The sequence below is a fragment of the Chaetodon trifascialis genome, chromosome 8 (assembly GCF_039877785.1).
Source record: "Chaetodon trifascialis isolate fChaTrf1 chromosome 8, fChaTrf1.hap1, whole genome shotgun sequence".
NCBI classification, from domain to species: Eukaryota; Metazoa; Chordata; class Actinopteri; order Chaetodontiformes; family Chaetodontidae; genus Chaetodon; species Chaetodon trifascialis.
In genome coordinates, this window is record NC_092063.1 from 20,551,951 (window position 1) to 20,566,406 (window position 14,456).

A 14,456-nucleotide genomic window follows, 5' to 3' on the forward strand; every position below is an offset into this window, starting at 1 on the left:
AGTCTGAATAGAATGCATGACATTTACATGACAGCAGTAAACACACTGGACACTCAATACTCATGTGCAAGCTGAAATGTGCCTGATATGGTTTATCGCGCTATCTACAGACTCAGGGACACCAGGGGCTGCATGGTGCAATAACAAATATCCTAATTTGTAAAATATGTGTTTATTCTCTGAATCAAGCCTCTTCCCCTCACCACTAACCCACTTCCTGAAATAGATCTGCTCCATTCACTCTCTGAAGTGTTCCAAAGAGAAAAAGCGCTTCTGGCTGCCCATGTCCTACATAATGCAATTATGTAAACCAAACCAAGAAAGAGAACCCGCGCACCACACAATCTACCACGCAATCAATGGCAGATAATCATTGAGAGAGCTACAAAAGCAAAGAAATGTATTGAAGCATAACACAGTTATGGTTAAATGGTGCTGCTGTTCTGATCCTGAGGATTCTCTGGAATACAGTCAGCAAGGGTGTTTTGTTAACATTCATGGATAAAAGGACCGAAAGTTCTTAAAGCACTGAGAGGAGCATGTGAGACAGCCCTCCACTGCATCTTCTCTGACAGCAGATTGCTTTCCCAAGACCAAAATGACAACGGCTATTTTCTGTCTTTTCAACGAAACCATTTGATGCTTCAATCTTCATGAAATGCCCCTTGAAAGCCTTGCTCATCACTAGATTGCTGCCATGATATTCTCACTCACACACACACACACACACACACACACACACACACACTCAGAGCCTTTACATGTATCCCACTGATATTTGGCATATTGCAGGCCAAGTGGTACAGTTGTTACCACGTTTCAAAGAATACTCATTTTGAAATCTAATTTAGAGTGAAGGTCTAAATGCAGACAAAGGACATGAAGAGCCGAGAAGAGCAGAGCTTATGTAGGAAGAGAGAATACATGATAGAAGGTTTGTATGTCTTATCTATACAGCAGCATGTTTGTAACACAGCTCATTGGTCCAGCCATTCTCTGTGATGCTTCCATTGATTATATTGACACTCTTGGGGACTACTTGTGCCATTACAGTGTGGTTCAATCTGCAAGCGGGCACAGCACTTGTTTGCCCTCCCTCTTTTTTTGTCTTGTTTTAAGAAGTGCTAAGTTACACACATACACACACACTCGTAGAACCCCAACATCATAGCCTATTGGTGCCATTAAAGCCAGGGGCATTTTCCTCAGCTAAGCTTGTCAGGTCAATGAAGACACACATAAAGTGAAGTGAAAGCATTTTCTCACTATTGAGCCCTCTTTTTGACACATTACATGTTCACATAACAGATCATGTCAGAGCCTCACCTCCTTTGGAGACACTCCATGTAACTCCTTTTTGGTATTATTTCACAAGATGTCTATGCCTTTACGTCTGAGTGAGGAAGGGATCCAACTGATATTATGTGCTGTATGGCATGCTTTATACCTAGGAGCGTTCAACACAGTTAATGCCCACTCAACGCTGTTTCCAAGATAAATCAAAGTGGCAAAAAAAACCTCTTAATGCTACCACTTAATGCCAAATCTAACATCTAATCTTTCTTTTTCATTTAGAGGATACTAAAGCTCCAATGTGTAGGAACTGACATTTTCTGACTGTGATGACTAATGTAATATCAAAAAAGAATTGAATTGAATTTAGATACTTTGAAAAGTTTCTCTTTTTTTGCAGTTGGAGAAGCAATCAGAGGTTTTAGGTGGGATTAAAAATGGGGACGTCATCGTTTGCGTTGGAATCTGTGAATCAGAGTCATAATTGTAGAATATATGAATGATGATTTCTTCATGAATCAATACTTTCGTCCAAACAAAGCTTGAAGTAGACAGTGAACTAGATTAGAATACATTCTCACACATTCTCCCTTTCTATTTTTTAAGTTTAAGTTGAACTTAGAGCCACTGCTTTGCATCTTTCACCAACAAAACCTTCTGGGCTGCATTGGTAAAATATAGTGCAAATGAGCCGGGAGTAGCCAGTCCCCTTTTGTAGAGGACAGAATTAGGACATCAACATCACACTGTGGGGATATCACAAGGCATATGCCTCAAACAACACTTGAGCTAAATTCAAAAATGTGTTTGTTCATCGAGTGCACTCAACTGTCCTAATTATGTCATCCAGTCAGACAGTCAACTGTATTTCCCCATTAGAGCTGGTGTCCCGACGTAGCCTTGGCCTCTATGACCAGAGGCCATGTTGTAGATTGGAAATGGGTAAAGTGGCAGCTCTCCCAGCTCAGAGGAACTGGGGGATGGCAAAGGAGGCAGCCAATTAATATTTCAACAATACATTCTCTGTGGCCTGAGATTGACTGACTAAACTGCTAACTGTCAGAGGAGTTATCTCCAATACTGCCATGTGGGTAGCAATTCACAATGCTCTGTTTAGAAAAGGATTTCGTATTCATAGCTCACTTTTGTATTCCGCATAAAATTGGTTACAGAAGCAATTAACACTGGAGCGAAATGAAATGAATATAAATAAGGCTAAGAGACAAATCGAAGTTATCGGACACCTGAGGAGCTAATGGTCTTTTCCAACTTTGGTTTGTCTTTGGATCAGGAATTAGCTGGAAGTTAAACTGAGCAAAAGTAGTGCTAGTTGGCTAATCCTAGCCAAATGTCACTCATAGAGGTGGCAGACCAGAAACTGGTCATATCAACTTCACCATGACCTATCCTGCAGATAGGAACATCAGACAAATGGATAATTACTTCTTTTATCCTTTAGTTGTGAGGACTTGATGGATCTACCACAACAACTCATGCTCTGATCCTCCCAGAGAGGTGTTGTTCCATTGTCTAGGAACCAGTTTACATTTGTAACGTGCCCAGCTTTACCACCTTGATCTTCACCCAACAGGTGTTGGCTTGACCCCTATATTCGACAAATCTAGCAGTTTCTTTGTGACACAATATCAATGCACAGCCAAAAGCCAAACAGCATGTGCAGGACTCTATAGGGTAGCATATCAAGCTGTGAGATGTTTTATTTCCTTTCTGCAGACTCTGATCTACGATTGGAGCACTTTACAGCTGAGTGACATTAAAATTGGGATGAAGTCACCAACCTGTCAAACAGGTGAGTTACCATAGCCAGATGTTTGGTTAACAGCTTTCTGGAACCTGGAACACCTCAGCTCTTCACATCACAGATGGGTTTCAGTTTACTATGCTCACAAGAAGAGTCCATATGAATGCCCCCCTCTTGAGGAATTTGTGACCTCTGAAGTGGAAAGTTTTTGAAAGCTCAGAGTTTTCTAGTTGTGATGTCTGTGCTGACGTTTTCAGAAATAATGATGGCAGTTCATTTCTCAGTGGATGGCAAGTTAGTACATTGTATTTTTAGACATGTAGACTTTTTCTTTCGTAATTATACAGCATCTCTGAGGAATAAGTCAAAATTTCTGGGGAAGAAGCATAGAATGACAAGAGAACAATACGGAGTCTTTTGGCATCCATGTTGCCATTGCCTAGCAGCAGTGTTCTCACAACTTAACCACTCGTACAAGTCACAAGATCCATTTGAAGGCAGCAGTGCTGTACGTTATCTTCCCAGAAACAAGATGGATGAAGTGCCTTCTCTCTGCAGGACATCTGAACTCTTCAGGATAGAATGAGGAGCTCAGACACACTTAAGGAGCATTGCTGTTCCTCATTAAGAGAAGCTAGCTTGGGTGGTTTGAGGTGCCACTGAGTGGGAGGGGACCACATGGCAGAAGGAGGAGAAGGAGGAACGGTAATGTTATGTTGTGTTATGAGAAATGTATTTGAGAGGCCCACTGTGATTTGCCAGAAATGAGGCCTAATGGCACGTCTATGTCACTGTTGACTTCATCTCAAAAGCCAACACTATGTGAGAACAAGACAGCCCTGATCCACAGCCAGTGAAGTAAAGCTCGTTATTTTCCCATCCATGGTGTTACACGAGGCGGTGTGAGCTGGATCCTCAGCCGCCTGTCAGAAAGTTGTGGAGTTCACTTGAAGTTTGCTTTTGTTTCCACTCTTCCTCTCTTGCCGTAACATTTCGGTGGCATGTTGACGGGTTTATCTGTGGGATGGGAGGCTGATGAGGCGCACCTCGGTGTGTTTGGACTTCCTGATTAGTTGACACAAAATAGGGAAATTGTGGCATGTGGTGAAAGCGCTCCACGCTGTCATGGGAAACGCACCTGCTCAGGATGAATGGATTTCTCTCTGGCTCTCCCTCTCTCTCATTTCGTTACAACTTCTGCAGCCTTCAGGCCCGTTTGGAAATATTAATATCGTGTTTTCTACACATGAAAAACTTCACAAAGAGGTAAATATGTCTAAATATGGCAGAGCAATCATTTTCTGTTATTCTTTTGTAGACAGCTAATTTGAAGCTTGAAGTATATTATTTATTCTTGTATTATATAAATTATTTGACATTACTCAGTTAGCTTGGAGGAATGTGTTTTTTCTTGACTCACAAGTAAGTGTTTTGGGAAGACTCATCTACTCAACTCAGTCTTTATTATATTCTAAATAAGTAAAAAACATCGGTTACATGCTTGATCCTCCTTATTTCATTTTTTAAACAACAAAAATAGCAAACACCACTCAAGCTTGCACTGAAAGCAGGAAACTGCTCTCACCCTCAGGGGCCTGCAAGGAACAGAGTTGACAGTGTGGCCATTAGGTTGTGGCAATTTGATTAATTGTTCATTTCGAGTGAACATTCATTCCTGACCTTGGAAACAGTGGCTTGACAAAAAAAAAAAAAAAAAATAGTGGTTCCACATCCACTCAATATTTACTTAAGACTTCCTCAGCAGACACTCAGATGGCTCATTACTTCATCACTTGAGTTTGTGTTGCATTCTTTGTGAAATTGTTATGTTACATACATAAAAACCAAAGAAAATATGTTGTAAGTAGCTAGTTTCAATACCTGTATTCAGTCAGTCATGCTTTTCAGATAATATTGTGCCTAAATGGTGCATATATCCTAGATAAATTCATGTCTAACTGACCACAAAGCTTGTTGGTTTCTGAGTGCTTTGGGCAAAATATATGGAGGCGGTGTCCATAGGGTCCCACATCTCAGTTTTGCCCTGTTGGTTTAACCTATAACCCAACCTGCCATGTAATATTTTGTATTCAGATTTATTTCCAAAGAAAACTAAACCAAAGTTTCATCGCAGCTTGAGAGCAGTCAAACTAAATCTGTTTGAGCATCAAATTGTAACTGAAAAGTGTAAGAGCACCTGGTACCTTCATTATGACTAATACTCTTATTAATCCAAGCAAATGATATGTTGTCAGTGATCATTCCACACTGACACATTATCATATGAACAGGTTAGACTTAGTGAGAAATGATTTCATATGCAAAGACTATGCTTTCTATAAGGCTTAATGAACTGTTCTAATCAGATATGTACATGTAGGAGCTTTTAAAGAGCACCTGAAGGCAGCATCACTTTTCCGTGCAAACAGATATTTTCCATTGGAAGGCTTGTGAGGGTATATCCATGTGCGCTGGAGTTGCAGGCTTTGAGTTTCCACGCTCTCTTCCTTTCTCTCCATCTATGTAGGGCAGCCCGTGGATCAGCTGACATCCCCATCCTCCCACATGCCCACACAATCTTGTTAAAGCATGCAGTTAATCTGAAGAGGAAAGCACTCTCTTCACAAGCAAGCAGCTCTTTCATCACCCTATTGTATTGCCCACATCACGTTGTCACACGAATATTGGATTCTCCCAAAACACAGGTGCTTAGAAGAAGCTGCGCCCTATTGACTCTGCGTGGTGTCATTTGCCTGGGAGCAACATTGTAAATTGGGCATTATCCAGCACACAGCAGCATAGACAGCATTATGTTGCTGGAAGAATGAACATCTCACAGGGGGACTCTCCATTAATTTTTCGCTTCTTTCTTTTAAAAGTTGGCTCCACCATCAATAATTTAGACCTAAGTGCCGCCACAAGGATGAAACAGAGGAAATAAAGTAGTGCTCTCCAGCAAATCCTCTGGAGGTAGCCTACAGTAGTCGATTTAGGAAATCTTGCTCACATTCTGTGCATCCATATAATCAAGCACATACATCAGAGGGAGGAAACACACACAAGCTCTGTTCCACTCTTCTCTGCCCTTGATGTTTCTGTCTGTCTTTCACTGACAGCTTATTGAAAACAGAGAGTCCCCCTTTCGTTCACAGCCTCGGCTGCTATCTTCATCTTGCAGGCCAGGCCAAGTGCAGCAATTTGATGGACACAGATAGAGCACAGTGCGAGAAAGGCCTCTGATTGAATTGCCACTCGCTGCCATTGCTGCTCTTCATTCCTAGTCTGCCCAACACAGTGGATGAGACACAGAGTGAGGGGGTCATCCATAAATGCAGGAGGGCTACATCCCAGCCCTCGTTTGACAGGAGAGGTATTGTCTGGGCCGAAGGATGGGGGGGGGGGGTTGTGCTGAGGCTGTTTGTCTCCACCTCTCCACCATGAAGTGGCTCGAAACCTTGAAACCTCGAGCTTCAGCTCAAACATTTCTCTGTCCTTGTAGGCTCTCAAAGAGATTCTTGCTTCGATGAGCTGTGGAGGAATATCTCAAAAGCACCTTCCATCTCTCAAAAGAGAGAAAGTGAGAACAAATCACGTCGAACTTGAACAACTCCCACATAATCACGAGTGTGCTTTTTCAGACATAATAAAAATGCACTGAGCTCTCAAACAGGCTTCCAGAGGCTGATTGTGCTCAAGAGGAAAACGAACTTTGAAAGATGAAACAAATCTCTCCACTCTCCTCCTGCTTGTTATACTTTATTAGGTGTCTCTGCATTGACTACATCAGACTATCCATTACATAGCTGCTGCCTGAAGCTGACAATGTCTTTTAAATTCATTCATTATTTGCTTTACTTCTTCCTCACTGCATCATCAAGTCTTACAAAGAGTCTAATGGAGGAGACTTTCATATCAAAACCCAACAAACACTGAAGTTCAACACAGCAACTGTTCTACTGTGCTGCTGTCTCACAGGTTTTTTTTCTATGTAAATGCCATGCATGTTCCAGTCAAGTAAACACTGTATATTTGTGTGGTGCTTTGGTTGACTTGGCAATACTGCCATCTCATGGTGATCTGAGTAAAAAATAATAAAACAAAAAAGAAACAATAGGAAAAAAAAAGTTTTTCTGAAGCATCTTCATTGGAAAAGGTTTATTAATTCAGCAAGACATGTTATCACAGTCTTACTCTTCCATATGAATTCAGTTCATATAATAGTTTCCCCCTGTCAAAGTCATCATTGTCACCATCATTTTGTTTAAAAATGAATATGCACAACATAATGAAAACAGATTAAAACAGATGTGTTGTGCTGGAAAGCAGAAAGCTATGTTGACTTGTTTCAAGTGCCATGTTAAATCATACTAAAGAGACTGAGATGTTAAACTTGTTGAGCTGATTCCTTCAGTGGAGAAACCTCCTCTGACTGTAAATCACTTTTTCTTTTTCTTTTTTTTTTTTATAAAAAAAAAAGGTTTTATCAAAGGGAGTTGCATAAATTCATCTCTGAACTTTTCATTGGGGACTCATTCTGTTGTGGTCTATTTCTAGTCACGGAACCTCCAGAGAGCCGGGACCGTCTCTGAGTGAGGCTGAGATGCAAGAGATGGCAGATGGGTTCGACTTTTCTCTTGGTGTTTGAAAGCCATTCCCCCCTGAGGGCAATAGTCATGCCTCACGGCATTTTAAGCCTTTCTATACCTGGACACCGCTCTGATCTTCCTCCCTCTCAGTGCCCCTGTCTGTGTCTATGTGAAGGTTCTGCTCTCCACATGACTCTCTACCTGCTTCCTCCTCCACCTCCTCCTCCTCCCCACCTCTCTTGGTTTGATACTGGAGCACCAAAGCAGCACAAGTATCCAGTCCTGATTTCCCTATCGGCTGCTCGCACTGCACCACACAAATTCGATAAAGCTCCAAGAGGACGATGAGGATGTTCTTGCAGGTGAAGAAGATCATCAGCTGGTTGAGAACTTGCTCTTGGACCATGAGGTAGAGCCGGTAAAGCAGGAATGGGCCATCTTGAAGTCCCACCGTGAGCAGTAAGCTCCACACTTCACTGGAGCAGCAGGAGGCAAATGCTGATGGAGCGGCAGGGCAGCAGGAGAGACCGTCCACGCACCTCTGTGGAGGCTCACCCTTTGGGGGTTGTGTCTGGGTGAGCACCAGAGGAAACTGCATGAGTGCCCAAGAGAAGAGGGCCAAGCCAATGATGACTACCGCTCGGTTGGTTTTGACCTCAGGTTCCTTGAAGGTGTCGAAGATGTCCAGGATGTCTGCGCCCAGTCCCACATAGACCATGAGGAGCTGGGAAAGCTGGTCACGAGACATGTCCCCTTTAGGCATCAGCCAGCGACCGAGGACCAACACTATGAGCATGGTCTGCTCAAGGCCAGCCACCCAGTTCTCTGGGTCCAGCTCCACGATGCCCTGGGTGAAGGAAACACCACTATTTGGTTAAGCCAAAGCGTTCGACAATTAGACAGTGAATTTTTGCAGATAATGTGCTTTGGTTTTTCTTTTGTTTGTGTGTGTGTGTCTATCATTTGTATTGTGCAGCACTGCAATGTTATAATGTTATGTATGTATGTGAAAAAGTTTAATGTGTAATCACTGACACACACTGGGCATCATCCATACACCAGACATCTCCCTTCTACCTCAATTCCAATGACTTGTGAGTCGGCTGCTCATTGTGTCAGGGTTCACTGAGTCTATCCTGCTTGCACCCCTTGACACGTCACATTATTCCCAAAACACTACATCTTCAAGTTTCAAAAGCTGCCACCCATCCTTGAGCACCGCCAGGGAGCAAAAAAGCTCTCAAATCCTACATTAAAGAAGCTGCACTAAAACCACCCAAAAAGGGGAGAGATCTAAGGGTTTTTCAAGCAGGAGCGTATCTGGACTTCATCTCAATGTGTCTGTTACACATTTCCTGCAACTAATAGTTTATCCACCACCTTTGCTAGATTTAAATCTTATCTGCTATCAGGTGTTGCTTTAATGTGGCTGTGTGGAGGGTGAGGCGTGGAGGGCAGTTTTGTGGTGGGACACCTACCACTGTGATCGGGATGTGAGCCAGTAAATGAAGCTCAGAGCCTGAGGAATTGTTGACAGGCAGCTTGGACTGCAGCAGGCTCAGCTCCAAAAACCAAATGGACGGGATGACAGTACTGAGGTAGAGGAAAACCATGGGGGAGAACCTAAAAGAGGACCGCCAACGGAGAGGGAAGGAAGGGAGGAAAGGTGGGGGTAGGTTATTTTTAGTGGCATGCTTTTTTTTGCCACTAAAGAAGAAAGAGTCCCTTTTTTTTTTTTTTTCCAAAAGAAGCATCGAATTTCAGACAGGCAATTATTCTCATCATATATGCAAATCCCACTTGACAGTGCAAAGCCTTCTCCATGAGGAGAGAACTTCAAAGTAAGACTCAGTGAGAAAGAGAGAGGCCTGAAGAAAGCTTGCGTCTGAGGATGTTCACTGTGTATGTGCCAGAGAGCTACAGCTTTTGAATGAGATGCAGCTTGGTGTTGAATGAGGTGTGACAATAAGTGCTCATATACAGTACTTTGGAGACTGGCAATAAAAACGTTGATCTCAGTTTATGTTTACCTAAGCCAAATTTTAAGAAAAAACAAAGCTGTGGGGGGTCAGAAATGACTTGCACCAGGACAAGACATTTTCTCCATGGCAGGATAGAGGAGACTGTGACAGAGAAGTGATAGCAGGCTCAAAACATCAGCTCAGAAAAAGACAGAGCAATAACACAGCAGAGGAATAGATTTGTTTTTGATAGACAGCAAAAGAGAGAAAGAGCTGCAGAGGATAAGGGAGAATTTAGTGGCAGAGAATATTACAGGACTTACACAAGCTGCCTCTCACCGCCCTGGGCAGATGGGTTGTAAAGTGTTCACAGTTACAAGTTCAGAAGTTATTTACTCCCCACACAGAACAGGTTTACAAAGTCTGGCTACAACACTTCAATGTCCATTTCACCCCTGTAAAAAGAGCAAAAGCAGTGGGCAAGCAGGTGGTTTGTACATGCTAATTTAGCCCACAAATTGGCACTTATTTGTAGATCACAGCTGAAGCAGAGGGAACCCTTTCACGCCTATTAAATTAATGAGTTCATTGTTGTTGTTTAACCATTTAAAGAATGATCCAACAGTTTAATACACCAAGATAAGTTTCTCCCACACTACTCAGCTTGTGAAAACAGATGTACAATCATGTCTGATGAGTCATCGCAATGCTCTGTAAAGCTGACCCCCCCTGATGATGTCATCACAGATGGACAGATGTGAGCTTTTTCCACTCTAACAAAGAGACACATCCCACTTGCATTCTGGGAGATGTAGGATCTAGCATGAGAGTGTGAAGTCTAACATGCTTGGATGATCCTCTGATTTTTCCTCTAGCGCCACCAGCTGTTCACTTTTTTTATTTTTACAATGCTTTGGTTTTTGACCAAATACCTGCAACATTAATGACTTCTCATCAGCCGCAGCTTACTTTGCATTTAGTGCTCATTAAAAATGTTATCATGCTAACATGTTCAAGTTAGATGGTTAACATTAAACCTGCTAGAGTTCAGTGTGTTAGCATTGTCATTTTGAGCATGCGAGTTTGCATGCTGATGTTAGCATAGCATAGCTCAAAGCATCACCTAAATACAGCCTCACAGCCTCACTCTTACTCTTGCTTAGATATTCATTCTACTGGCACTTTGAGTGTTTACATGTATACCACTGCTCCTGTACAGCACAACTACTACTGCAATTATTGTTCATTCTTCTTCTGTTGAAAGATGAAAATCATTATAACTCCCATGTATAAGATGAATGTTTTTAAAACATCACACATTGAACCAAAGTCATTAATATTCTAACATTTACAAATATCATTCTGATCAAACATGACACATTATTGATGTGGTACAGCAAACAAACCTGAAACTAACCATTCAGTCAGCATGTGAACATTTTCTTGCTTTTATCAAACAATCAGTTCTTTTCTTTATCAATTTTTAATTGATGTGAAGAGACAGAAAAAGAATAGTATTAAATTTATTGTTTGATCAATGTAACGCAATGGTTGAGTCACGTTGGGCTAAAATCAGTGCTACTCCAGTTCCATAGCTACTATCAACTTGTATTATTTTACCTTCACTTATACAGATACCGCTTTTCTACCTTAACAGTTTGATTCTCATTCATGCATTCGCTCCCCGATGCCATTAAAGGCCCCCCAAGCTCCTCAGAAACAGCTTGGGCTTGAGTAAGTAATAGGGATTCCAATTTCCAGATTTGGTATCATAGTGGATTCAATTGTCAGTCTAATCCTACAATCAAAGCTGACGTTATTTGAATCATAAAATCATGTTAAATGCTACCATTTCCACTCTGCGTTTCGGGTGCACTTCAGAGTGACAGCCATTTCCACGCCCAGCAGTGCCACGCCGGTCAGCAGCAGCCAATAGAGTGGCTCCTCTTTAACGGCCACCACACGCCACACTGTCACCACCCCATGGACCGCAAACAGGAAGCGACTCAGCAAAGCCAGCAGGACATTGAGGAGACGGCACATCATGCTCCGCAGAAAACCTGCACAGATGATAGCTTTATATATCATCAGCCTTTATGAGACTCACTGTAATTTACTGTAAAAGACAGAAGTTGAGTTTAGGTGGGTTAACCAATATGTCCCCTTCCTCTTTCTTTAATTTCCTGTATAAAAGCCACTACTAGTTGTGTGCTATCTTTGCTTTTCAACAGATCATTCTTGCAAGGTTGATGGAAGTTGTCACTTATTCAGTATTCTTCACACAACGCTCACACAGTATACAGAGGAATGGCCAGGGAGTCATTGAGCATAAATATGTGTCAACAATTTCAGAGATGAAAGTGATTCTGAAAGAGAGAGAAAGAGCATACGAGAGAACAACCTCAAACTTTTGTTAACAACTTCTCAAAAGTCACTACAATAAAGTGCTTTATGTTGTTTTGAAACTAATATTGTTTTGCCATTGTATCACTGCAAAAAACTTCATATCCTGCAGTAAAGGCTTGGGCAGAGTAAAGAATGGACAAGTGCCATAGGCCACTCCAATTTGATTGCATTTTGCAATAAATTTAAGGAATAATCCCACACAGAATAGTCAGTGTCAGGCTGCCAAAAACAAAACCAGGCATGGTAACCGCCTGCTTCATTACACATGATACCCACAGTTCAGCTTTCATTATCAATAACTATTGCATGATGTCAGTGCACATGCAGTCACTGCTGTCAATTAGTCAGCAAGATAAAAGCTTCTGAGCTTTGAGGGAATTCAAAGCAAACAGTGATTAGTAAGCAAGAGTTAGAGAAACTGGCCCGCAGTCAATATCAAAGGATTCCAGGAAGCTTTGCACAAGTTTGCTGAAACTGATCTCTGGATGTCCGTGGATTATTGTGATGATGACTTAAATGGTGCCAAAACGGGGCCATCCTGGTTGCATATTGGTTAAGATGCATGCCAAATAACCTGCTTTGCTTCTGGACAGAGACTTTTGTTGCTAGTAATATCCCTCTCTCATTCCCCATGTTTCCTCTTTGTATCTACTCTGTCACTGTGAAATAAAGATAGAATATTGATACCACTTTCTAATGAGGCATATAAGGGCTTTATACCTGGTGATTATATTAGGTGTTAAATGATTTAGTAATCACAGTTTGAATATAGAACAGGTTGTGAAAGATTTCTGTCTGCAGCTGCAAGGGTTAGAAAGTCGTTACTTACTTTCTAGGAAGTCGTGAAGACTGTCGTCATAATCTGTCGCTCTCTAATGAATACTATGTATCTCCATAATGTCAACTTTGCAATGAAATTTCAAGTAACAGTGCTGCAACCCACAGCAGAGCATCCACCAAATATGGAGGAACACCGTTTTCACTGGACAGCTCTGAAATGTTAGCAAGTCATTAATAATGTTTCACAGGTTTTAATCTTTCAAATTATACTTCTTACTGACTGAAGCTAATAGAGATATATTAAAAGTATTCCTTCCTCTATAAATGTTTTGGACTGAAACCTCAGCTTCTATCTTGTACATACTGGCACAAATAACTTTTATATGACCGTTTTTGACCTTGAATTGCATTTAACACAAATTCAACTCTCTGTAACTGTTATCTTCAGTGTCAAAAACAGTCAGAGTGTTGTGTGCTGTTATTGTGAATACTAATGTACCTTGAACAGAATTCATGCAATATGTATGGTGCGGTGGCATGCAGTACAAACCTACTGCATGAGCTGGACTCCTTGCTGAGATCAGTTGAGATCAGTTTCTTCAGTGTATTTCCCAAAAGTTCTCAGATGCTGCGCAGTTGAAAATGACCATACCCAAAGAGTCACAGTGACTAGGCCTGTGTCTGTCTGACTTTGACTTTTAAATGACAGCCACCCAGGCAAGTGAGGGACCTGTGTGTCCTTGTGTGTGTATGTGTTCAGTGGGGAGTGACTGCTGTTCAAGTCCACTGCAGGAGTATATCAGTGAACTGTAGTGTGTTCCACAGCTGTATATGTGTGCCTCCGTCGCCACGGTGCCATTGTAGGAGATAACGTTTCCTGCCCTCTGCACCCACATCTTCATCGCAATCCGTCATGATGTCATCTCTACTGGCCCAGAACAAAGTTATCTCCCTGGGAGAAGCTGGCCTGCCGCGCTCCCTGTTCAGAGAGCACCCAGCCCTGCCCTGCTCCCACCCATGCCTGCTCTGCCTCTGCACTGCTTACCCTGATAACAGCCCTGCTGCCTGTCCTCTGCACACACAGAAAAACATGGAGCAACAAGAGGGAATGGAGATGCTGATGGCCCCCAAAGCACTCACCGCAGTACAGGAGTGTGTGGGTATGTTACTGCTATTGCATCAGAATGAGGATGCTGCGTGGGTCGGCGCTGCCCAGGAATGTCAATCCACTAAACCGATGAAGTGGAACAAAGACAGATGACTGACCACAAGTCAGAAATCTGATTCTTTTTTGTTTTTTTGTTTTTTGCCTTATCACCAGTTAGGCCTTTGACCTGCATTACCTGATTTTTTGATCACTTGAGGGCAGCGGAAACAAGCACACAAATCTATGAGCAATTTATGCAACCAGCAGACATGGCGCAACATTAGCATGCTAATGTGGATCCTGCTGATGAATGCAAGTTCAACATTAACTCTCCTCTTAGCTCTGTTTTATTCTCCACTGTGCAGATTCTTAGAAAAATATCTGTTCACACATCTGCTCACCACCAAATGGCAATCCTGAGTCTTTTACCTTTTCTATAGTTCCTCTCTCAGGTCAGGATTTTCCTTTGACAAGCTCTCTGGACACCTTGGCAAGTCTCAATGATATTTATTGTCAATATC

At 42.1% G+C, this 14,456-nt stretch overlaps 1 protein-coding gene across 1 annotated transcript; it reads right to left on the reverse strand.

The window, feature by feature from the left end:
• Positions 1-7,753: 7,753 nt before the first annotated feature.
• On the reverse strand, positions 7,754-11,645 carry LOC139335547 (transmembrane protein 26). The gene is made up of 3 exons (XM_070969192.1): positions 11,452-11,645; positions 9,120-9,264; positions 7,754-8,488 (listed from the first exon to the last, which is right to left on the reverse strand). Exons 1-3 carry the CDS (start codon positions 11,643-11,645, stop codon positions 7,754-7,756), a joined length of 1,074 nt encoding a protein of 357 aa, XP_070825293.1.
• Between the last annotated feature and the right edge of the window lie 2,811 nt (positions 11,646-14,456).